This window comes from Zosterops lateralis, assembly GCF_965231275.1.
Source record: "Zosterops lateralis genome assembly, chromosome: 22".
Classification (NCBI taxonomy): Eukaryota; Metazoa; Chordata; class Aves; order Passeriformes; family Zosteropidae; genus Zosterops; species Zosterops lateralis.
In genome coordinates, this window is record NC_139782.1 from 7,059,001 (window position 1) to 7,085,439 (window position 26,439).

The 26,439-nt window shown below is 46.8% G+C and overlaps 1 protein-coding gene across 1 annotated transcript in view; it reads right to left on the reverse strand.

Moving 5' to 3' along the window:
- The window catches only part of SAMD11 (sterile alpha motif domain containing 11), an 84,274-nt gene extending 58,237 nt beyond the window's left edge, over positions 1 to 26,037 (reverse strand). The window contains exons 1-4 of the mRNA XM_083876739.1: positions 24,587 to 26,037; positions 21,724 to 21,815; positions 5,435 to 5,616; positions 1,807 to 1,857 (exon numbers count right to left, since the gene is read on the reverse strand). Of these exons, the coding sequence (XP_083732865.1) occupies positions 1,807 to 1,857; positions 5,435 to 5,616; positions 21,724 to 21,815; positions 24,587 to 25,310 (1,049 nt within the window). The 5' untranslated portion in view covers positions 25,311 to 26,037. The remainder of the gene's footprint in view (positions 1 to 1,806; positions 1,858 to 5,434; positions 5,617 to 21,723; positions 21,816 to 24,586) is intronic.
- Between the last annotated feature and the right edge of the window lie 402 nt (positions 26,038 to 26,439).

Sequence of the window (26,439 nt, forward strand, 5' to 3'; positions counted from 1 at the left end):
TCACTGTCACTGTTACCACCTGGCCACCTCTTCTTATTACAATTTTTATTTTTTAGATTTTATATATATGTATTTATTACATAAATATATTTTATATTATATGGTTATACTTTATATATTAACTTTTTGTATTAAAACGTATGTTTCATATATTATATTGTAAGTTATTAAATGTACTATGTATTCATATTTACATATTTTTATATTATATACTATCTATTATATAGCATATATTATATAGTATATTATATAGTATATATTATATACTATATTCTATAGTATATATTCTATAGTATATATTCTATATTGTCTAGTATTATATATTATATTGTATATTAGATGTATTATGTATTTGTATCTTATATATAGAATATTATATAGTATATTATATACTATATATAATACAGTATCATAGTATATAGTATATATTATATAGTACATATTCTATATTGTATATTATTATATGTATTATGTATCCATCTATTATATATATATAATGTATCTATATATTTATATATTAAATATAGATACATAATACATATAATATATATGTATTATATATATGTTCACATATATGTATATATAATATATAATATATTTATTATATATAATATTATATATATTATGTTTCTATATACGTGTTATGTATCTATATTCTATATCTGTATTTTGTAGTTTCTATTTTATATTTTTATATAACATATTATATATGCATTATACTATATATAATATATAGTAAATGTAATATAATATATATATTATGTTATATATATTATATATAACACATAGATCATATATATGTTACATATGATATACATTATATGTTATATATAATAATATTATATATATTAATAATATATTATGGTTTTTATATATATATATGTGTGTGTGTTATATATATTACAAATATATATATTCCTATTCTATATTATATTGAATTTCTATTCTATTTTTATTGCTCAGCTTTTTGAGGTAACTTTTAAAACTTCCCCACTGGTAAAAATCCCTTTGGGTCTCTCTGAGCCACAAATCTGACAGAATTCAACCTCCCAGCTCTCCCTCTCCTGAGCTGACACAGGAAAAAAAGGGAGAAAAAGGAAAAAAAATGAGGAATAAACACATTTTCCCAAGTGGAGGGAACAGAAAATCCCTAAATCTCCCTGCAGACTGAGCCTGCAAAAACAAATCCATCATCCCTGCAAACGTCCCCAGCCAAAATGCCCATAAAATTTCATTAATGCTCATGACAGTCCATAAAAATGATCAGCAGGGCTGGCCACTCCAAAATAAGGTGGGAATAAGTATGAAAATGTTTTTTTACTGGGAGCTGCTTTGTCATTCGGCTCCCTGCAAGATCGTAAATAAAATTAAAAATTAAAAAAAAAAAAAAAAAGATTACACCATTCTGAGAGATGGGGAGGAGAGAGATCCCTGAAATTTGGGAGACCTTTAAAAAAAAAAAAAATCCAGTTTTTTTAGTGCAGCTGGATTGTTAAAGGACCAGAAGAGTTTTATGTGACGTGAGGAAAATGCACCAAGCCCAGGAAATCAACTGGAAAGAAATATTGAGTTTTAATTTATGGATTTCCACCTTTTTGGGATCTGGGTAAACGTGTCAAAATTGGGGTTTTTCTTTAGAAATCTCACCTATTTTATCCCCAAAACAAAACCAAGAGAGGGTGCGTGGCAAGGGGAGAATGAGGGACAAAGAGAGGAAGGAAAAAAGCCCCCAGAAATGATAAAAATGTTCATTTCCATCCCCCAGCACCCGGGAATAAAGCAGAAAGTCTCAGTCAAACACAGTACCTGCAGGAGGACTCTCGGAAGGAGATGTTTAAATCCCAGTGGGTGTGAATTCTGTAAAAAATAAACAGATAAAACACAGGTCAGAGCTCTCCTCTCCTGCCCCTCCAACCCTGCTCCACCCTGGGGACCCCCAGAGCCCCCTAAGACCCAAATCCTGCCCCTGTCCAGCCCCAAATCCTGCTCCAAATCCTGCCCTGTCCTGCCCCAAATCCGGCCCCAAATCGTGCCCCAAATCCGGCCCCAAATCCAGCCCTGTCCGGCCCCAAATCCTGCCCTGTCCAGCCCCAAATCCTGCCCTGTCCAGCCCCAAATCCTGCTCCAAAATCTGCCCTGTCCGGCCCCAAATCCGGCCCCAAATCCTGCCCTGTCCGGCCCCAAATCCTGCCCTGTCCTGCCTAAATTGGGAGCTGTGTGTCCACACGAGGATCCAGGAGCTGCTCAGCACTGGGAAATCCTCTCCTGCTCCATCCCGACCCTCTCGGCTCCATCCAGACCTTTTCTTTCTTCATCCTCACCCTCCCTGCCTCATCCTGACCCTTTCTTCTTCATCCTCACTCTCTTCTCCATTCTGACCCTTTCTTTCTCCATCCTGACCTTCCCTGCTCCATCCAGATCCTCCCAGCCCCATCCTGGTCCTCTCCTGCCCCATCCAGACCCTTTCTTTCTGCATCCTGACCCTCCCTACCCCATCCTGACCCTCCCTACCCCATCCTGACCCTCCCTGCCCCATCCTGACCCTTTCTTTCTTCATCCTGACTCTCTCCTCCATCCAGACCCTCTCCTGCTCTATCCTGACCCTCTCCTGCTTCTCTCCTGTTCCATCCTGACCCTCCCAGCCTCATCCTCACCCTCTCCCTGCCCCATCCTGACCCTCCCCTTCTCTATCCTGACCCTCTACTGCTTCTCTCCTGCTCCATCCTCACTCTTCCAGCCCCATCCTGATCCTTTCCTGCTCCATCCTGACCCTTTCTTTCTTCATCCAGACCCTCCCTGCTCTATCCTGACCCTCCCCTGCCCTATCTAGACTCTTTCTTTCTCCATCCTGACCCTCCCTGCTCCATCCTCACCCTCTCCCTTCCCCATCCAGACCCTCTCCTGCTCTATCCTGACCCTCTCCCTGCCCCACCCAGCCCCATCCTGACCCTCTCTTCTCCATCCTGACCTTCCTTGCCCCATCCTGACCCTCTCCTGCTCCATCCTCACCCTGATCCTCTCCTGCTCCATCCTCACCCTGATCCTCTCCTGCTCCATCCTCACCCTTTCCTTCTTCATCCAGATCCTCCCTGCTCCATCTAGACCTTCCCAGCCCCATCCAGATCCTCTTCTGCTCCATCCTGACCCTTTCTTTCCTGCTCCCCCTCCAAGGAAATATAGCTCCACCAAGAGAAAACTGCTGGAGAATTTCAGTAGAGCCACAACCTGCTCCATCCTGACCTTCTCTTCTCCATTCTGACCCTCTCCCTGCCCCACCCTGACCCTCTCCCAGCCCAATCCAGACCCTTTCTTCTCCATCCTGATCCTCCCTACCCCATCCTGACCCTCTCCTGCTCCATCCTGAGCCTTTCTTCATCCTGACTCTCTCCTCCATCCAGATTCTCTCCTGCTTTTCTCCTGTTCCATCCTGACCCTCCCTGCCCCATATCCTGACCCTTTCTTTCCTGCTCCCCCTCCAAGGAAATAAACCTCCACCAAGAGAAAACTGCTGGAGAATTTCAGTAGAGCCACAAACCCCGCTGAGCTGCCTGAGAGCTGCCAACCCAATTTCTCCCTTCATTTCCTAATAAACAAGGCAGAGCAATTACAGTAATTAAAGATTTAAGATAAGAGCACTTTGTGTTTGGGGGGGCTCAGCGTTATCAATTACAGAGTTATCACCTTGTTCTCCCTCCTAATGAGCCAATCTACCACCTGCAGCATTAAAAGCCTAATTAAAGGGGGCAGGAGGAGCACCAACACTGACTGGGAGGGTTTCCCTTTGCTCCAGGTGCGTCCCCAAAACACCTTTCCCATTCCTAAGAGAGCTGCAGTGATAATAAACCCCAAAATTTAATTACAGGACGGGTTTTTTTTATAGCAAAGAGCTGGTTATTCTTTTGTCTCCCTTTGAGCTGGCTGAGGATACCAGGGAGGGAAACATCTCCTCTGCTGCCTGGCAAGGAGCACATAAAACATGAGAAAAAAAAAAAAAAAAAAGCAATTACAGCCCTTTCAGCTCCCTGGGCTGTGTTTTTATGGGGCTTGTCTGGGGCTCTGAGCCCTGCTGTGCATCACAGGGGGGACAGCAGGACCCAGGGGACCTGCCCTGGTGTCCCCAGGGCTTTCTGCTCCCTGCAGGAGTCACAGATTTTCTCAAATTCTGGAGTTTTTAGAGGGATGAGAATTTTGCAGGTGAATATTGAAGGCGCTGAGGCTTGGTGCTCCCTGCAGGAGTCACAGATTTTCTGAAATTCTGGAGTTTTTAGAGGGCTGAGAATTTTGCAGGTGAATATTGAAGGTGCTGAGACTTGGTGCTCCCTGCAGGAGTCACAGATTTTTTTCTGAAATCTTTGAGTTTTTTAGAGAGATGAGAGTTTTGCAGGTGAATATTAAAGGTGCTGAGACCTCCCAGGGTTAACAAAACAATCCTTTCTCCTCTAAAGCTGCACAAAATTCCAGGGAAGAATTGAGGAGAATGGGATCAAAATTGAGCAGTTCCTCCCCTGCTGCTGCTCCATCACTTTTAGAGGTTTTCAGGCTGCTCTGACATTTCCAATCAAAATATAAATATATATTTATAAATAATATAAATTTATATAAATATATATTTATAAATAATATAAATTTATATAAATATATATTTATAAATAATATAAATTTATATAAATATATATTTATAAATAGTAAAAATAAATAAAATATATTTATAAATAATTATCTATAAATATAACTAATAAATATATCAAAATATAAATATTAAACCCCCAAATCTTGCTGCTCCCCCTTCCCAAACTCTGCTCCCCAACACTGAAATCCCCAAATTCAATCCCACCAGAATTGGGACTGGGGGATTTGGATTCAACTATTTAGAAACACCTAAATAACAACAGCTTCTCTGAAAGAAACAACCTGATTTCAAGTATTTAGAAACACCTAAATAATAACAGCTTCTCTGAATAAAAACCCCCCAAAAAAACTGATTTCAAGTATTTAGAAACACCTAAATAACAACAGCTTCTCTGAAAAAAAAAATCCCAAAAAAACTGATTTCAACTATTTAGGAACACCTAAATAATAACAGCTTATCTGAAAGAAAGAACCTGATTTCCACTATTTAGGAACACCTAAATAACAACAACTTCTCTGAAAAAAAAAAAAAAAATCTTATTTCCACTATTTAGAAACACCTAAATAAAAACAACTTATCTGAAGGAAAAAAACCCTGATTTCAACTATTTAGTAACACCTAAATAATAACAACTTCTCTTAAAAAAAAAAAAAAACAAAAAAAAACCACCGAAAAACCTGATTTCCACTATTCAGCCACACCAAAATAAATCCATTTTTACGACCTGCGCTGTGCCGTTTACAGAACCCATCTCGCCCATCTTAACAGAGACTTTTTTTATTTTTATTTTTTTTTTTTTCTTACCTTCTTTTCATGATACTGATGTGCAGATCCTCCTCCTGCTTCACTGGAGGGGGCGGCCCCCCATTGCTCCTGTCGCTGTCCTGGCTGTCCTCGCTGGGGGACGGGGCCTGGCCCAGCTCCCGCTTGGGGACCCTGCTGGGGGCCAGGGGGACGCTCCTCTTCTCTGCCAGCCGGCCCCGGTTCTGGGGGACAGAGAGAGAAAAAATAAATAATAAGGGTTTTGGTGAGGAATTCTGGTGTTTTCGCAAAAACTAATTAGAAACACCTGAATGATAACGGCCTCTCTGAAAAAAAAAAAAAAAAAAAGAACAACCTGATTTCAACTAATTAGGAACACCTGAATAATAACAGCCTCTCTGAAAAATCAACCTGATTTTAAGTATTTAGGAATACCTAAAAAATAACAGCTTTTCTGAAAAAAAAAAAAAAAAAAAAAAAAAAAAAAAAAAAAAAAAAAAAAAAACAAAAACCAAACTAATTTCAACTATTTAGAAACACCTAAATAGCAACAGCTCCTCTGAAAAAAAATTGATTTCAACTATTTAGTGCCACCTAAATAATAACAGATTATCTGAAAAACAACCTGATTTAAAATATTTAGGAACACTTAAATAGTAACACCTTCTCTAGAAAAAAAAAGACTTGATTTTAAGTATTTAGGAACATCTAAATAGCAACAACTTCTCTGAAAAAAACAAATTATTTCAACTATTTAGAAACACCTAAATAATAACAACTTGTCTGGAAAAAAAAAACCTGATTTCAACTATTTAAAAACACCTAAATAACAACGACTTCTCTGAAAAAAAAACCCCAAATTATTTCAACTATTTTAAAATACCTAAATAATAACAACTTCTCTAGAAAAAAAAATCTGATTTCAACATTTAGAAACACTTAAATAATAACAATTTATCTGAATAAAACCCCACAAACCTGATTTTCTCTTTCCAAACCCTCCTGGCCAAGGCTCTCTGCACTGGGAGCACAACCCAGGTGTTTTTAATTAACCCAATTAACAACTTTCCACCAAAACCAACCCAAAAAAACCTCCTTTACCCTGTTAATAAATTCCAGTTTTGCTCGTTAAGGTCAGCCCTGATTACTCTGATTACAAACTCAGTCCAGCTGGAAGGAATCACCCAAAAATGAATTTATTTTATTTTTTTTCCCCTTGAGATGCAGGAGCATAAATGGCATAAAATTGGGGAAAATAATACATTTTATGGACTGGGCAGATACTCAAATATTTCTTTGTGTTCAAGGTGTTTTTTTTCAGTTTTCCATACAGGGAATGATGTGAAAAATTGAATGTATTTTCTTGGGAAAATTTAAGAAATAGGTTTAATAATAAAATAATAAATAATAGGTTTAAGAAAGAAAAGAAAAAAAAAAAAAAAAAAACAACTACAACAAATGAAGAACTTGGGAAGAGCAGCAGGTTCTGGGAGTGGGGGAAAAACTGGGAGAGGGAAGGGAAAAGGGGAAAGGCCCCCCTGTGTCCCTGTCCCTCTGTTCCCCTGTCCCTGTCCCCCTGTCCCCGTCCCCCTGTCCCTGTCCCTCTGTTCCCCTGTCCCTGTCCCCCTGTCCCTGTCCCCCTGTCCCTGTCCCTGTCCCCCTGTCCCTGTCCCCCTGTCCCTGTCCCTCTGTCCCCCTGTCCCTGTCCCCCTGTCCCCCTGTCCCCCTGTCCCCCTGTCCCTCTGTCCCCCTGTCCCCCTGTCCCCCTGTCCCCCTGTCCCCCTGTCCCTCTGTCCCCCTGTCCCCCTGTCCCTGTCCCCCTGTCCCTGTCCCCCTGTCCCCCTGTCCCCCTGTCCCCCTGTCCCTGTCCCTCTGTCCCCCTGTCCCTGTCCCCCTGTCCCTGTCCCCCTGTCCCTGTCCCCCTGTCCCTGTCCCTCTGTTCCCCTGTCCCTGTCCCCCTGTCCCTGTCCCTGTCCCCCTGTCCCCCTGTCCCTGTCCCCCTGTCCCTGTCCCTCTGTCCCCCTGTCCCTGTCCCCCTGTCCCTGTCCCCTGCTCCTGCCATCCCCTCCCCACAGCACGTTCCTTGGTGTCACACACAGAATGATGCAAAACCACCCCAAAAAAGCCATTTCCCCATCCAAACCTGTCCCCCATCCCTCCCACCCCACATTCCCCATCCCAACCTCCTCCTCCCTCCCCTTCTCTGAGATTTCCCTGCCCACACCTGGGGGATTTCCCAGCAAATTGCATTACTTTATTTGGTCAATTGGCCTCCAAATTGATTTTCCTGTACAAATAATGAACATTTATGGTTATTTTCCCCATAGACTGCTTTATTTCACGTGTAACAAAGACTGATTTTCCTGCAGCTTTCCCAGGCCTGAGCTCAGCCCCTCTGACCCCTGGGGCTGATGGATGGAAAAGGGCTCCAGGCACAACTCCAGGCTTTGGGGGATTTTATTCTCACCCTGACTATAGAAACAGGGAGAAATGTTGGTACCAGAGCCAGGAATTGTACAGAATAATGGGAATAAACTGCTTTAAAAGAGATTGAGGCAGGGGAAGGAGCTGGGGTGGCTCAGCACAACCTTTGGGGGGACACTCATTTCATCCTGATCCTGATATTTTGTAGGGAAGAGGAGGAGAAGAGGCTTTTCCAGGAAAAGAAGAGTGATTTTTGAGCAGGAATTTCTCTGCCTTGGCATCCCCAGGGGAGGCAGAGCCACAAAAACTCATCTCAGCCCCTCTAATGAGGGAAACACCTGAGACAGAGCCCAAGTCACTCCCACAATGTGGGAACAACTCTGACCCCAAATCTGAGTTTATTCTGTGTGTGCACAAGGGGTTAAACAGCCCCAGGGATGTTAATTTGGTTTAATTTGATTTAATTTAATTCCTCCCCGTGGCTGAGCCTGCCAGGGCCAGAGGCAGAGCCAGGGGAGGTTCCCCAGGTGGAGCCCCAGAGGAGAAAAGTCAATTATCTGCAGCCAGTCCCGGGGCTGGGCTCAGCCTGACCCAAATCCAATAAAAATTCCCTGATTCTGAATTCCTCTGCCAGTGCCTGCTCAGGGCTGGGGAAGCTCAGAGCTCCCAGCTGCAAAAAAAACAGAATTCTGGACTCCAAAATACACCAGGAACACAATTCCAGCTGCAAAGGATAAATTCTGGACTCCAAAAAACACCAGGAACACACAACCAGCTGCAAAGGATAAATTCTGGACTCCAAAAAACACCAGGAACACTCAACCAGCTGCAAAGGATAAATTCTGGACTCCAAAATACAAAATTTTGGATTCCAAAATACACCAGGAACACACTCCCAGCTGCAAAGGATAAATTCTGTACCCTAAAAAACACGAAGAACACACTCCCAGCTGCAAAGAATAAATTCTGGACTCCAAAATACAAAATTTTGGATTCCAAAAAGCACCAGGAACACACTTCCAGCTGCAAAGGATAAAACCCTGGACTCCAAAAAACACTCCCAGCTGCAAAGAGTAAACCCCTGCACTCCAAAAAACAAAATTCTGGATTCCAAACCACACCAGGAACACACTTCCAGCTGCAAATGATAAATTCTGGACTCCAAAAAGCACCAAAACACACTCCCAGATGCAAAAAACAGAATTCTGAACCCCAGAAAACACCAAGAACACTCAACCAGCTGTAAAGGATAAACCCCTGGACTCCAAAAAACAAAATTTTGGATCCCAAAATACACCAGGAACACCCTCCCAGCACCTTGGGAGGCACCACCAGGTTCCCCCACAGGATTTACAACATTTATATTTATAAATAACAGTGAGAGATGAATGACCAGGACGTGCAGTGACCTCCCAAGGAGGAAAGGAGGATGAGGAGAGTGGAGGGAGTTTTGTTTTGAAGGGAAACACAAAGAGAATATTAAAAAATAAAAACAAAAATTAAAAATTTAAAAAAAAAAAAACCCACGCAACAAAAAAACTCAACAAAAAAAAACCCCAAACAAACAAAACAAAACAAAACAAAACAAAACAAAACAAACAAACAAACAAAAAAAACCACAAGAGAGGTAAATAATTTATCAAAAGAAGAAGAAAAAAACCAAAGATTTGGAAGGGGAGGAAGGAAAAAAAGCAAAGCCAGAGGGGAAAATCTTCTGAGGAGGTGAAAAAAAAATATTATTTATATGAAATATTTTATATTATTAGATAAAAAATTTAATATTATTATGTAAAATATTATTTATATGAAAATCAGACCCAAAGTTAATTGGGGTAAAACAGGGGAAGTGTGAGAGGTGGAACTTTTATTTAATTCCAGCTGTTCCTGAGGAATTCCAGCTGTTCCTGGGGCATTCCAGCTGTTCCCAGGGAATTCCAGCTGTTCCTGAGGGAATTCCAGCTGTTCCTGAAGGAATTCCAGCTGTTCCCAGGGAATTCCAGCTCCTCCAAAAGGAATTCCAGCTGTTCCTCAAGGAATTCCAGCTGTTCCTGAGGGATTCCAGCTGTTCCTGAAGGAATTCCAGCTCCTCCTAAAGGAATTCCAGCTGTTCCTGAGGAATTCCAGCTGCTCCTGAGGGAATTCCAGCTGTTCCTAAAGGAATTCCAGATCCTCCCAGAGGAATTCCAGCTGTTCCTGAAGGAATTCCAGCTGTTCCTGAGGGGAATTCCAGCTGTTCCTCAAGGAATTCCAGCTGCTCCTGTCCAAATTTATTGTTTACTTGCTGAGCCCAAATTTATTATTTACTTGGTGATTTTCCAGGCCTGTTTCAAAAAAAACAAAACAAAACAAAACAAAACCAAACCAAAACAAAACAAAACAAAACAAAACAAAACAAAACAAAAAAAAAAAAAAAAAAAAAAAAAAAAAAAAAAAAAAAAAAAATCCTGCTCCAGGAGTTCCTGTCCCAGCTCAGGATAAATCCTGATCCAGGAATTCCTGTCCTAATTCAGGATAAATCCTGCTCCAGGTATCTTTCTCTGGATTTTCACCACTCCAGCTCAAAACTAAAGTAAAATATAAATGTCAGATCAGAGCACAAACATCCCCTGAACTGCACAGGGTGATCCCAGCACAGCCAAACCCCCCTCAAACCCAAATTCCCAATTCAGGATAAATCCTGATCCAGGAATTCTTGTCCCAGTTTAGAACAAATCCTACTCCAGGAATTTTCCTCTGGATTTCCCTCACTCCAGCTCAAAACTAAAGTAAAATATAAATATCAGATCAGAGCACAAACATCTCCTGAACCCCACAGGGTGATCTCAGCACAGCCAAACCCACCTCAAACCCAAATCCCCACAGAGAAACGGCCACAATAAAGAGTTAAACCAAACCAGGGCCCAAAACTCTTACACCCTTTAGCTCTGGAGGCCCCAGAGCAGCTCTGAGATGTAAAATAAGTATTCAGATAAACAGGGATCAGAGGGACAAACCCCTGCAGGCCTTTCCAGGGGCTCAGGCAGGAGCAAAACACACCCCAGGAACAGCCCTGGCTGTGTTTGGACACCGGGGCACAGCTGGAGCTGCAGGGAAAATCCCCTCTGAAATCACATTTAAAATCGGGAAGGTAAAGAAAAGACAAGAGGAGGGTTTAAAAACTCGAGTTAAAGGATTAAAAATTGCGGATTCTTTCACCGAGGGCACAGGGGTGGGATTGGGGGGGAAGGAAATTCAGCCCCAGGGAAGGGAAGGGAAGGGAAGGGAAGGGAAGGGAAGGGAAGGGAAGGGAAGGGAAGGGAAGGGAAGGGAAGGGAAGGGAAGGGAAGGGAAGGGAAGGGAAGGGAAGGGGCTGAACCTCCCCTGGAGGAGGGTCCCACACAGGTATTTTCATTTTCTTTAACTCTAAAACACAAAAAAACTACCCAGCCACTCGTGGTGTATTTTCATGTATTATCATTTGGCATATTTTCCTGTATTTTCATTTTCTTTAACCCTAAAACACAGAAAAACTATCCAGCCACTCATGGTGTATTTTAATTTTCTTTAACTCTAAAACACAAAAAAACTGCCCAGCCACTCGTGGCGTATTTTCATGTATTTTCCTTTTCTTAAACTCTAAAACACAAAAAAACTACCCAGCCACTTGTGGCATATTTTCATGTATTATCATTGGGCATATTTTCCTGTATTTTCATTTTCTTTAACTCTAAAACACAAAAAAACTACCCAGCCACTCATCGTGTATTTTCCTGTATTTTCTTTAACCCTAAAACACAGAAAAACTATCCAGCCACTCATGGGGTATTTTAATTTTCTTTAACTCTAAAACACCAAAAACTGCCCAGCCCCCCATGGTGTATTTTCAGGTATTTCCATTTCTTTAACTCTAAAACATAAAAAACTGCCCAGCCACTCATGGCATTTTTCATGTATTATCATTTGGCATATTTTCCTGTATTTTCATTTTCTTTAACTCTAAAACACAGAAAAACCATCCAGCCACTCATGGAGTATTTTAATTTTCTTTAAAACACAAAAAAACTGCCCAGCCACTCGTGGCGTATTTTCATGTATTATCATATGGCATATTTTAACGTATTTTCATTTTCTTTAAAACACAGAAAAAACTACCCAGCCCCTCATGGTGTATTTTCATGTACTTTCATTCTCTTTAACTCTAAAACATAAAAAACTGCCCAGCCACTCATGGCATTTTTCATGTATTATCATTTGGCATATTTTCCTGTATTTTCATTTTCTTTAACTCTAAAACACCAAAAAACCACCCAGCCACTCATGACATATTTTCATGTATTTTCCTTTTCTTAAACTCTAAAACACAGGAAACCTACTCAGCCACTCACGGTATATTTTCATGTATTATCATATGGCATTTTTAATGTATTTTCATTTTCTTTAACCCTAAAAACACAGTTAATACCTCAGAGTGATGCTGTGCAGTGTTTAAGCCACCCCAGAGCTGTAAATTCCAGTGCCCTGAATCACCCCCGAAGAACCTTTCAGTTCAAGGGTTAAGTGGGTGAATCACAAGGGGGAAATAAAACAGGAATTGATATTATTGTCCCTTCTGGGAGAGAGGAAAAAATAAAATAAAATTTAAAAGAAAATGGAGAAAAAAAAAATCTCAAGACTCACAGCTGTGACGAGCAGGTGGGGGGAAAGTTATTGATCTAAAAGAATTCATTTTTATTATAAGGGGCTGCTACTTTTTTACTTATTTAATAAAAGCCCCGGCGTCAAATCAGGGCGAATTTCAGGATTATCTAATTCCATCTAATCTCATTCAATCAGTGATGCTCCAGAGTGGAGCACAGAGAGGAATGTTTGCCCTTTCCTGTCCTCAGGGGCAGCTCTGGTTGTCCTGGCAACCCGGCAGGAGCAGCTCCCACCTCCCACATCAGCTCAGCCCGGGAGAAATGTGGGTTTAAATAAATCTGGGTTCTCAGGGGAGGTTTGTGAGATGGGATGGACAGGGAGAGGATGGGGATCCAGTCCCCTACTCCAGTGTAGGATTCTGCAGAGTCCTCCTCAAACACAAACCCCAACTCTGCCTCTTCAACTTCCCCACCTCCCACATCAGCTCAGCCAGGGAGAAATCTGAGTCTGGGCTCTCAGAGGAGATTTTTGAGGTGAGATGGGATGGGCAAGGAGATGTTGGGGGATCCAGCCCCAAGAGCTGTGACAAACACAAACCCCAGTGCAGGACTCTGCAGATTCTTCCTCAAACATAAACCACCCCAATGCAGGACTCTGCAGAGTCCTCCTCGAACACAAACCCCAACTCTGCCTCTTCAAAGGGAGATGGGAACTTTCCCCACCTCTCACATCCAGCTCAGCTCGGGATAAAAGCAGGTCTGGGCTCTCAGGGGAGGGTTTTGAGGGGTGATGGACAAGGAGATGTTGGGGATCCAGCCCCACAGTTCTGACAAACACAGGACTCTGCAGAGTCCTCCTCAGACACAAATCTCAATTCTGTCTCTTCAACTTTCCCCACCTCTCACATCCAGCTCAGCCTGGGAGAAATGTGAGTCTGGGCTCCCAGGGGAGGGTTGTGAGATGTGATGGGCAAGGAGATGTTGGGGATCCAGCCCCAGAGTTGTGACAAACACAGGACTCTGCAGATTCTTTCTCAAACCACCCCAATGCAGGACTCTGCAGAGTCCTCCTCAAACAAACCTCAACTCTGATTCTTCAAAGGGAGATGGGAACTTTCCCCACCTCTCACATCCAGCTCAGCTCGGGATAAAGGCAGGTCTGGGCTCTCAGGGGAGGGTTTTGAGGGGTGATGGACAAGGAGATGTTGGGGATCCAGCCCCAGAGCTGTGACAAACACAAACCCCAGTGTAGGACTCTGCAGAGTCCTCCTCAAACACAAACCTCAATTCTGTCTATTCAACTTCCCCACCTCTCACATCAGCTCAGCTCAGGATAAAGGCAGGTCTGGGTTTTCAGGGGAGGGTTGTGAGGTGTGATGGGCAGGGAGAGGTTGGGGGATCCAGCCCCAGAGTTGTGACAGACACAAACCACCCCAGTGCAGGACTCTGCAGATTCTTCCTCAAACATAAACCACCCCAATGCAGGACTCTGCAGAGTCCTCCTCAAACACAAACCCCAACTCTGCCTCTTCAAAGGGAGCTGGGAACTTCCCCACTGAGGGGCTGTGGGGATTTAGAGGTACCAAGTTGAGCTGAAATGTTTTAAAATCTCAGAGCTGCTGTTGAAATCAATCCCAGCCCTGAACTGGGCACCAGCTCCAAGCTGTGGCTCTGCCACCAGAAATCTTGCAGGTATTTTATTTTATTTTACTTTATTTTATTTTATTTTATTTTATTTTATTTATTATTTTTATTTTTATTTTTTTATTTATTTTATTATTTTTTATTTTATTTTATTTTTATTTTATTATATTTTATTTTATTTTATTTTATTTTATTTTATTTTATTTTATTTATTTTCTGCCCTTCCATCACCAAAAGCTCTCAAGGTTTCCTCCTTCCCATTTCTCTGGGATTCCCATTCCCAGCCCTGGCTGTGCCTGTGGGTGTCACCCCAGGGGGACTCTGCCTCCACTGCCCAGGTTGGTGAATTCTGCTCTGAGTTTATTCCCAGCTGCAGATGCAGAAGAAGGAACCTGCTCTGCTCAGGGATTGGAGCTTTCCTGACAACTGAAAAAACGAGGGATTTGATGTGCAGCAGAATTTCTGTGCAGCTGCTCCAAAACCAGGGCAAACTTGGGCTTGGTGCCCTTCCCAGACCCTGTGGCTTCGTATCCACTTACAAAACAAAGCAAAAGGGACAATTTTCCCATGGACTAGAGACAGAATAAACGAGCAAGAAACCTCTTTGCTTGGGAATCCCCTCCATTCACTCACCCTCAGAGACACTCAGGAGAAAACCCCTTATCAGATTTTATTTCTGACCCAGGGGAAGGTGTCATTTCCTCCCTGGCTGGGCTAAAACAGGAGCCAAAAACAACAGGAAGGAAATGCAGTGTGGGCAGAGCCTGAGCAGCCTCAGCTTTAGCCACAAACTCCCTGCAGGGCTCAGGGACTCCCCACGAGAGACTTTTCCCTGTCCTCAGCTTGGAAAACACAAATTTGGGATAGAAAATGCTGTAAGGAATTCTCCAGTGACCTCTGGGAGTGTCCCCAGCAGGAAAGGGGGAACCCTGAAATGGTGAGAATGGTGAACCCAGAATGGTGACAGTGGTGACAATGGTGAACCCATGTCCCAGCAGGGAAAGGTGACAATGGTGAACCCAGAATGGTGACAATGGTGACAATGGTGAACCCCTGCCCCAGCAGGAAAAGGGAAGATGAGGCATTTGAACAGAGGGGAGAAGGGAGGGAGCATCGCCCTGATTTTTTTTCAGCAATTTCATGTATTTCCATTTCTTCAACCGCCCCAAGCCCTGCCCACCCTGGACACCTCCAGCAGGATTGCAGGAGGAAACTGCTCCCTGCTCTCACAACTGACCCAAAATGATCACTCTGAGAAGTTCACCATCCCTGCAGACCCTGAACTGGGTGAAAAGTTTTAAATTGAGGAAATTCATGAGAGAGTTCACCCTGCTCTTGGTCACCCTTTGCCTTTCAGCTTTTGCCACCAGGCTCCAAAGGAGCGCCCTGAGCGAGGTTTGGACACACAAATTAAAACCAGGTGTCTGTGCCCTGAAGCACCAGAGACAGCCCTAAGCAGTTTAATGACATCTCTAAATAATTTTGACAGCAAAATGACTTCTCCCCGTGTCACCTTTACGCTGCCCTTGACACGGCGCTAACGAGACCATGCTGCTCCCCCTCCCTGCTCCTCCACATTTATTTGTCTGTCTTTCCTCCCAGGCTTCACTTTCTGCTCCTCAGAGCAGAATTCCAGCAGTGCTGGATGCAGCTGCTGATTTTCCTGGGTCAGACTCACCCTCCAGAGGGGCTGAAAGGCTCAGAAATTGCTTTTTTCAGGAATTTTCCAGGGAATCAACCCCATGGTGGTTGTGGGGTAAAGAACATCCTCTGCAGCCTCAGAGCAGCCCAAGAGAAGATCTGCTCCCTCCTCACAGAACCCTCAGCACAGGTTTTCCTTCCCTTCTCTTCCAGGCCTGGATTGCACTGACCACTGACCACTGACCACTGACCACACTGACCTCACCCACAGCCCCTCCTGTGCCCTCACATCAGACCTTTCCCCTCCTTTGTCTCCTCTCTGGAAAACCAGAAATTTTCACCCCAACTCCTGCCCCAGGACAAACCTCACCCCCTCCCCTGGAGCTCCTTAAAACCCCCTGTAAAAAATAAAATTATTTTCCTAAGCCACAGCTGCTCCCACATCTCCGCCGTTCACTGGCGAGGGCTGCAATCCAATTAATATTTCCCTTTCCAGAGGGTATTTAATAATCCACAAAATTAAAATCCTCCAGCGTTGTGCTGGCACTCTCAGTGCCCATTGATCTGGGTTTGCTTTGCCTCTGCACAGAACAATAACTGTTCCTTTTTCTCAGGGCAGCACCCACCCTGCAGCCCACCCTGGCAGTGGGAGCTGCTGAGTTGGGAATTCCATCAGGAATAATTTCCAATATACAGAGAATTTCAGGGCTCCTCTCCCAGATATCTCCAGCTCTTCTCCCAGTCCCATTTCCAGCTGTTTGCCCCTGAAAATTCCCTTTTGGGAGCACTCCCTGACCCCAAAGCAGAGGATTTTAGGGAGATTTCTGTGCCAGCAGCAGCACAGATGTTTCCATTGCTCTCAGAGCAGGAATTCTGAGAGTTGGACCCAAATTCAGCCCCCCTGCCCAGCCCTGGGTGGGCTCTGGGTGTTCCTCACTCCATTTCAGAGCAGGATTTATTCACTTTATCTCCAGTTCCTCCATAAAGCTGAAATCTGACAAGAGTTTGAATCAAACTTCTGTTAAGAACTCAAGTTGAACTTGCAAGTCTGCAGTGTAACACGGGTTAAAATCCACCTGGGAAAAGTCCTTTATAAAAAAAACTAAACAGAAAAAAAACCCACAGAAAACAAAAACAAAAACAAAAACAAAAACAAAACAAAAAAAACCCCCCACACACACAAAAAATAAAAAAAAAAAACCAAAAAAAAGAAAAGAAAAAGGAAACAAAACCACAACACACACACACACAAAAAAAAAGGAAAAAAAAGAAAACAAAACCACAACACACACACACAAAAAAAAAAAGCAAAAAACAAACAAACAAACAACCCCCCCCCCCAAAAAACACCCTGCAAACAAACAAAAAAAAGCCCCATCTATGTCCAAAACCTCCAACAAACACTAAAATGTGCTGGATTAAAAGCAACAAGCCAAATCAGCATGAAACCACAAATGAAAACCAACAGACTGTGCCAAAGACCTTGGGGGGATTTGGAGGTTTATAAGTCTGCTTTTTACAGAGGGGCTTTTTCCACATTTATCAGGCAGCCCCGAGGGGACACAAAAGCAAAAATATGAAAACAACCCCCTGAAAAATAAACCCCAAAATTCTCCAGCTCTCACCCCTAAGCCCAGGACAGCTCAGAGAGGAACCTCAATCTGATTTATTCAGTTAACAGTGAAATTTCAGAATTAATCCTGCTCCTCCAAGGAAATCCTCCAGCAGGCAAAGTTTGCCTTTACCAGAGGAAAGCTCTCCTGGGAGACTCGTGCCTGGTGTGGGACATTTTTGGTTAAAACCTCTGAATTTGGATCCCAACCTGGATTTCCCTGCCTTGCCCAGGTGCTGCTCTGCTCCTGGTTCTCCAAGGAAAACATGGAACAGCCAAGAGAAAACCAGGGAAGGAGAGAAAGGAGCTGCAGCAGAGCCCAGAGTGACACAAAACCACTCCCAGGGGTGACACAGAGCTGATTCCACCCCTGAACCCAAAACAGGGTCCAGGAAAAGGCTCAGAAACCTCAGGGCTGAACCACAGATTTTGCTCATTACTGGCATTTCTGGGGTTAGAAACAGACAGTTCTTCTTCCCATCCCTGACAAAGTCTCGGGCTGACGCCTGAACCTCGGGGCAGCAAAGGAAAACAACAACCACGATGACAAAAAGCAAGAAAAAAAAGAGCAGCAAATAAAAGGAATCACATATAAATTAAACCAAGAGCAAAAACCACGGCCCCAGCAAGTAAATGAATTCTCATTGTCAGTGCACAACCACCCTGTGTCTGAGTGGGGCAAAACCCAAACATCATTTATTGCTCTTTTTGTTTTGTTTTTGTTTTGTTTGAATGTGGTCACATCACAACAGCTTTGGGGAAATGGGTCTGTCTGTCCTTCTCTACCTGTGCCCTAAACCCTGAACCCCAACAGGGCCACATTTCAGACACTCTGTCCAAGAAATGATGGGGAAAAGAGGATGAGGAGCAGCCAGACTTCAGTCCTAACTCCCTTTGAGAGGCAGAATGGAAAACACAGCAAGGATGGATGGATGGATGGATGGAGGGATGGATGGATGGATGGATGGATGGATGGATGGAGGGATGGATGGATGGATGGATGGATGGATGGATGGATGGAGGGATGGATGGATGGATGGATGGAGGGATGGATGGATGGATGGATGGATGGATGGATGGAGGGATGGATGGATGGAGGGATGGATGGATGGAGGGATGGATGGATGGATGGATGGAGGGATGGATGGATGGATGGATGGATGGAGGGATGGATGGAGGGATGGATGGATGGAGGGATGGATGGATGGATGGATGGATGGATGGATGGATGGAGGGATGGATGGAGGGATGGAGGGATGGATGGATGGATGGATGGATGGATGGATGGATGGATGGATGGAGGGATGGATGGATGGAGGGATGGATGGATGGATGGATGGAGGGATGGATGGATGGATGGATGGATGGATGGATGGATGGATGGATGGATGGAGGGATGGATGGATGGATGGATGGATGGATGGATGGATGGATGGATGGAGGGATGGATGGAAGGAGGAGAACCAGGGGGAACCAGGGGAGAACTGGGGGAGAATGGACAAACACACACAGAGCCCTAAAGGCACTGCCTTGCCCCTTCCACAGGCACTGCTGGAGTTTTCCTGGTCTGTTCCCGCTGTCCAAGGACTGATTTTGGAGCAGTGGAACCAGCCAGGATCAGCTCATCATCTCCAGGGTCACACAATGACCAGGCAACGCAAGGCTCTGTCATCTCCACTATAAAATATCTAAATATAATAATATCTATCTATATCTAATATCTATCTATATAAAATATAAAATTTCTGCTTTGGAGAGGGATCAACCCTTGGATCTCAGCAGTGCTTGGACGGACAATCACTAAATAGGGAAATATAAATTGTGCCCAATTCCTAACCCTGCTCCAGGTGTGAGTGTTCTGCCTGCAGCCACCACACAGCACTGCTGAAAGGCTCCAGGTTCAAATAAATAGTGACTGTCCTTTGGTCCTTTGGTCAGGGCCAGCCCGAATTACAGCACAGAAAGTGCAGGAGCACTGAGAAACAGCTCTGACAGAAATCCTCACTGGATCTGGCCTGGCTGTGCAAATCCTGACATCCAAACACCCTTTTCCCAGCTGGGGCAGCAGTGGGAGGCAAGTCCAGAAAAGATTTATTTCTCCTTTCCCAAAACTCCACCAACCTCTTTTTCCACTCGGAGGCAAGTCCAGAAAAGATTTATTTCTCCTTTCCCAAAACTCCACTGAGTTTTTTTCCTCTCGGAGGCGAGTCCAGAAAATATTTATTTCTTCTCTCCCAAAACTCCGCTGAGTTTTTTTGCTCTCAGAGGCAAATCCAGAAAAGATTTATTTCTCTTTTCCCAAAAGTCCACCGAGTTTTTTTCCTCTCGGAGGCAAATCCAGAAAAGATTTATTTCTCTTTTCCCAAAACTGCACCAAGTTTTTTTCCCCTTGGAGGCAAATCCAGAAAAGATTTATTTCTTCTCTCCCAAAACTCCACCAACCTCTTTTCCCTCTCGGAGGCAACTCCAGAAAAGATTTATTTCTCTTTTCCCAAAACTCCACCAAGTTATTTTCCCCCTCCATCTGTACTTTCCAAACCCATCTCCACAAGGCTGTACCAGCCACTGGTTTCATTCCTCCCACCTGGGAATGCACAACTCCTGAGAATGATGGAAAAAAAGTGCACTGTGACCTTTTGGGCACTGCTGGCCCATCAAACACCCAGCAAACAGCATCACCAGGGGCCCCTCTGCATCCCCAGGACAGCAGCACAAACCTGGCACCGGCAGGGTTTTGGCAGCTCGAGCACAGGGAGAAATCACAGCTGGAAAAAGCTGCTCACAGTGAACATCACACACCTTGTCCTGCAAACTGCAGGGGTTGGGATGAGCCAGGTGTCTGCAAACCTGGGTCAAATTCCAGTTTCCAGTGGGTGACTGACACACCACACAGGCAGGACACATCTCCCCGTTAATTTATTACTATATATTGTTATTATATTTATTTATTTATTTATTTATTTATTATATCTATATTATAGATAGATATTGTATCTATATTTATATATTACATATTATATACTATATTATAAATAATATAATATACAATATATTATGTTACATTATATATTATTAAATATAGTATAATATATATTATATTTTATTTTATATATAGTATATATTATATTAGTATAATATATGTTATATTATATATATTATTATATTATATAGTACTATATATAATATAATATAATATAATATAATGTAATGTAATGTAATATAATACAATATAATATAATATAATATAATATATATAATATTTTAATATTATATATATAATAATATATAACAATAACAATATACATAATATATATAATATATATAATATAGGGGATTATATATGATATAATATAAATATATATATTATATACTATACAGAGAATTATATTATATATAATATATAACATATATTATATTATATTATATTATATTATATTATATTAATGTTTTTATATATAGTTAATTATTTCTCCCTTGCCATGCAGGCAGGGCTGGACCCCCAGCTCTGAAATCTCCAATCACACACACATTTCATGTGGACACACAACAAGATCCCCAATGGTTCATTCCCAGCGGATAAATTTCCACTGTTCCCACAGTGCCGCTGGCGATGTTTGAAGTCATTGTGGTTCTTTCAGCCCAAAAGCTGCTTCAGTTCCCCAAACCAGCAGCTCTGCCCTCCCAGTTTGGTGTTGTTGTACTTTACGGTTGTTTTTACAAACAATGAACTGTTTTAAGGCCTCACTTTACTACAATTTCACTCGCCTTTTATTCATGGCATCAACATCTTTTCTATGAAAACACTGATGAGATATTTGGGAAGTCTGAGGATAAAAGCAAGAATGCACAAGGAACCCAAAAACTGAGAAGGGAAGATCTATAAAAGCCAAAACTGATTTATGCCACAATGCTGGAGCTGTGAGCTCTGAGCTGTTCCTCACCCAGTGCAAAGCCTGCCTGCTCTGACTCCAACACCAGCCACAATCAACATTTCCTTTTTGCTTTTAACATTTCCCTTCTGCTTTATTTAGCCCCTTTCTCACCTCTGCACAAGGCACAGAAAAACAACACAGGGGTGGGAACAACACAAGAGGCTCCTCAGTGATTTCACTCTGTGCTCACACACACAGAGATCCCCTTGAAAACCAAATAAAAATATTCCACCAAGTGCTGCTTCCTTCAGGTCAAACACTTCTCTTCCCATCTGCTCTGCTTCCAAACTCCTCTGTGCTCACCTCCAGCCCTGCTGGAACCTCACAGTGCAGAAAAAATCCTCCTCCAGCACAGAAAAAAATGGGATTTTTTTTTAATTTTTTTTTTTTTTTTTTAAGGGAAGGAGGCAGAGGAGAGGGAAGATGCCTTAAGCAAAGCACGTAGTTTAACAATAATCTTACCACTGGAGACGAAATTCGACACCCAGGGCAATCACAGATTGGAGGATGTACCTGTAAGATTCCTTTGGACATAAGAGTCTTCAAACTTTTCCCTGTGTGCACAGGAGAAGGAAAAAGGAGAAGAAAAGAAAGAATCAGCGCGTTTATAAAAGGAAAATATTTAGGGACGGGGGGAGAGGGAAGGACGCGTTTGATGCCATAAAACATCCCTGGCCTTGTCTGACATACAGCAGGCAAACCCGCCTGCCCTGCAGAGACAGCCCTGCACAGCCCGGGGGGTCCTGGGAACAGGTACAGCCCTGGGGGTCCCGGTACAGCCCGGGGGGTCCCGGTACAGCCCCTGAGGGTCCCGGTACAGCCCTGGGGGTCCCGGTACAGCCCGGGGGGTCCCGGTACAGCCCGGGGGGTCCTGGTACAGCCCGGGGGGTCCTGGGAACCGGTACAGCCCTGGGGGTCCCGGTACAGCCCGGGGGGTCCTGGGAACAGGTACAGCCCTGGGGGTCCCGGTACAGCCCGGGGGGTCCCGGTACAGCCCTGGGGGTCCTGGTACAGCCCGGGGGGTCCTGGGAACCGGTACAGCCCTGGGGGTCCCGGTACAGTCCTGCCCGGGGGGCCGGGAGGGGAACCCGGTACAGCCCCCGGGGGTCCCAGCACAGCCCCGGGGGTCCTGGTACAGCCCTGGGGGTCCCGCTACAGCTCCCGAGGAGGAGAGCCCGGTACAGCCCCCGGGGGTCCCGGGAAGAGGAGCCCGGCACAGCCCCGGGGGTGCCGGGAGGGGAACCGGTATAGCCCCCAGGGGTCCCGGTACAGCCCTGGGGGTCCGGGAGGGGAGCCCGGTACAGCCCCCGGGGAGGAGAGCCCGACACAGCCCCCGGAGATCCCGACACAGCCCCCGAGAGTCCCGGCCCAGTCCCCGGGAAGGGGGTCCAGGCACAACCTCTAGGGGTCCCGGTCCAGCCCCCAGCCCTGCCCATCCCCGGGCAGAGGCGCCCCCGCACCCCCGCCCCGGGCACAGCCCCGGAGCATCTCCCGCTGCTCCTCCCGACTCACCCCCGAGCGGCTCAATCTTCCCGCAGGAGCCCCGGAATAAAAAATCCTCCCGCAGGAGCCCAGGAATGAACAATCCCCGCTGCCCCGGCCCGGCTGGGGGCGATCAATAACCCCGGGCGGGGTGTCAGTCACCTCCCAATGGGGACAGCCACCTCCCAGTGGGGACAGCCACCTCCCAATGGGGACAGCCACCTCCTGGGGCTGATATCTCCAGCTCTGGGGCTCGTTCCGTCCCCCCCGGGCTGTCCCTGCCCTCCCGGGCCCCCCGTTCTCCACCTGCCGCTCTCGGAGCGGAGACTGCGGCGCCGGCCCCGGCGGGAGGGAGGGAGGAGGAGGAGGAGGAGGAGGAGGAGGAGGAGGAGGCAGGGCAGGAGGAGAGGAGGAGGCAGGGCAGGCGCCCGTCAGCGGCCGCCGGCGCCGCGGAGCTCCCGCACCTCCCAAAGCGGGGGAAACACCCCCGACCCCGCCCGCCGCCCCCCGGGGCTTGGCCGGGCCCTGCTGGGGCTCCCTGGGGGGCCGGGACCGACAGCGGGGCCGGGACCGGCACCGGGACCGGCACTGACACCGGGGGTCCGCACCCCGCCATATCAAAATTCTCCCCAGCCGAGAAAAGCCCCCCAAAATCCCCCACCCCGCCCCTCCATCCCCCCTTCAACCACCGCCACCGCCACCGCCGGCACCGGCACCGGCACCACCCCGAGCCCCGGGGGTCCTCACCCCGCCAGGGTCCGCACCCCGCCACATCAAACTTCTCCCCAGCAGAGAAGAGCCCCCCAAATCCAGCCCCTCTCCTCTTTTCCTCTCCATCCTCCCTTCTGCCACCACCGGCACCGCCACCACCCCGAGCCCCTGGGGTCAAACTTCTCCCCAGAGGAGAAAAGCCCCTCCAAATCCATCCCCTCCCACCCCTTTTCAAAAAATCCCTCCCCAAAAGAAAACCGTTCCCAAATAGCTCGGAAAAGTTCGGCGGTACCGGGAGGGCTGTGCGGGGACCCGGCTGGGAGGGAAGGGAGGGAGGAAGGAAGGGGTCGGATGGGGGGAAAGACCACCGGGAATGGGATGGGATGGGATGGGATGGGATGGGATGGGATGGGATGGGATGGGATGGGATGGGATGGGATGGGATGGAGGCTCACAGCTCCCCGGGACAGAGGGAGGATGATGATGATGCTGAGCGAGGAGGAGCGGGGCTCCGGCAGGGAAGGAAGGAAGGAAAGGAAGGGGTCGGATGGGGGGAAATACCGCCGGAGATGAGATGGGATGGGGTCTCGGAGCTCCCCAGGAGAGAGGGAGGACGACGATGATGATGATGATGATGATGATGCTGAGTGAGGAGGAGCGGGGCTCCGGCAGGGAAAGAAGGAAGAAAAGAAGGGGTCGGAGGATTGGGGAGAAATGCCGGGAGGATGGGGGGAAATTCCGCCTGGGATGGGATGGGATGGGATGGGATGGGATGGGATGGGATGGGATGGGATGGGATGGGGTGGGATGGGATGGGATGGGATGGGATGGGGGCTCACAGCTCCCCGGGACAGAGGGAGGATGATGATGATGATGATGCTGAGCGAGGAGGAGCGGGGCTGCGCGGGGCTCCGGCAGGGAAAAGAAGGAAGAAAGGAAGGGGTCGGATGGGGGGAAATTCCGCCGGGGACGGGATGGGATGGGGTGGGATGGGATGGGATGGGATGGGATGGGATGGGATGGGATGGGATGGGATGGGATGGGATGGGATGGGGGCTCACAGCTCCCGGGGCAGAGGGAGGAGGATGCTGTTGCTGAACGAGGAGGAGCGGGGAGCCCGCTCTGCCCTCACCTTTGTGCCTGATGCTGCGCTTCCAGTCCTTGGCCGTCTCCCTGCCGCTGACAAACTGGAACTCGTTGGGGGTGAGCCACTCTCCCCGGTACCGGATGGACGGCCCTTTGCTCCCCTGGCACAACTTATTGATGTAGAGCAGCGCCTTGTTCTCCCCGCACTCCACCTCGATGCAGGGCTCCCCGCTGTCGAAGAAAGGCTGGAAATCCGGGATGGAGGAGAACCTCTCCAGCATCAGCTCCTCGGGGAGGCGCTGGGGGTGCTGCGGGAGGGGCTCCGGCAGCCCCAGGTAGGCGCGCTGCGCCAGGAGCTGCTCGTAGGGCGGGGGGTGCGGGGCCACCACCGGCATGGCAGCCAGGTACTCAGGTAAGGCGTCCAGGGGCTGGTTAAAGGCCGCCAGGGCCATCTCCTCCCTGTCCAGCCGCTCTTTCTTGATGGCAGGCATGGTGCGGCCGCTCTCCCCGAGGCGCTCCGGCTCCACTCGGAGTTGGGCTGAGACGCGCCGGTAGCAGCAGCAGCACAGGCAGCAGCACAGGCACCGCGGGGCCGCGGGAGGAGGCGGCTGGGAGCCCCCGGAGCGGCCCGGGAACAAATCTCCGGGGCCGGTGCCCCAGCAGGGCGCTCGGGGGTCCCTCTCCCAGGGAGAGGAGCCTAATGATGGAGCGTGGAGCCGGGAGCTGCCGTGCGCCTCGCAGAGCTGCCCCTCCGGGCGGAGAGCTGACATCTCGGAGAGATCTCTGCCGCCGGAGACATTATTTTTGGTTTTAAGGAAAAAAAAAAAAAAAAAAAAAAAAAAAAAAAAAAAAAAAAAAAAAAGGAAAAAAGGAGAAAAAAAAAAAAGAAAAAAAAAGGGAAAAAAAAAAAAAGAGAAAAAAAAAAAAAGAGAAAAAAAATTTTTTTAAAAAAGCTTATTGATTCCCCCTAGATCAACCCACCTTCTCTCCAGGCTGCTGGAGGGTTCCCAGCCAGCCCAGCCAGCCCAGCCCAGCCAGCCCCCTTTCACCCTGCCCCCTTTTTTTTTTTTTTTCTTTGCTTCCTTTAAACTGACACCTGGTTTATTTATTTATACGCAATAATTAAAATGAAACGCTGCTCCCCCGCCGCCGCCGCCGCCGCCCGGCGACCCCTCCCCGCCCCTGGGGCGCCCCGAGCCGCGGCCGGAGCCGGCGCTGCCCGCGGGGCTCAGACACAGCCGGGCGCCGGCGGAGAAACAACTTTCCTTCCCTTCCCTTCCCTTCCCTTCCCTTCCCTTCCCTTCCCTTCCCTTCCCTTCCCCGGGGCCGCCCACCTTCACCTGCCGCCGCAGACTCGCCCCGCTCCCCCCGGAGCCGTGGATGATCCTCCCCCCGCCCTGCAAATCGGGGTTTAATCCCGCCAGTCCTGCGGGGGGTTTGGAGAAACGCGGTGTTAGCCCTCTGTGTACATAGAGAAATATAGATATATATAAATATAAAGTGATGTACACACGCACAGACACCCGGACATCTAGAGTGCCATCCCTGCTGGAGCTCCGCTGGGCTGGGCTGGGCCCCCAGCCCGGACAGACACGGGATTGATCGGGGCTCAGGAGTCACCGCACACTTGGGAGACTCCGACCAAACAAGATTTTCCCTCCGCCGCCGCCGCCGCCGCCGCCGCCGCTTCTCTAACTTGGCCCATTTAAACAGCGGAGGCGCTGGGAAACAGACGAGCCGGCGGGGAAGGGGGTGAGCGACGGACGGCGGGGACAGCGCCCCGGGCTGCCGGACCGGGAGGGACCGAGGGGGAACCCGGAGAGGACCAGGGGGACATGGGGGGGACATGGGGGGACATGGGGGGGACATGGGGGGACATAGGGGGGACATGGGGGGACA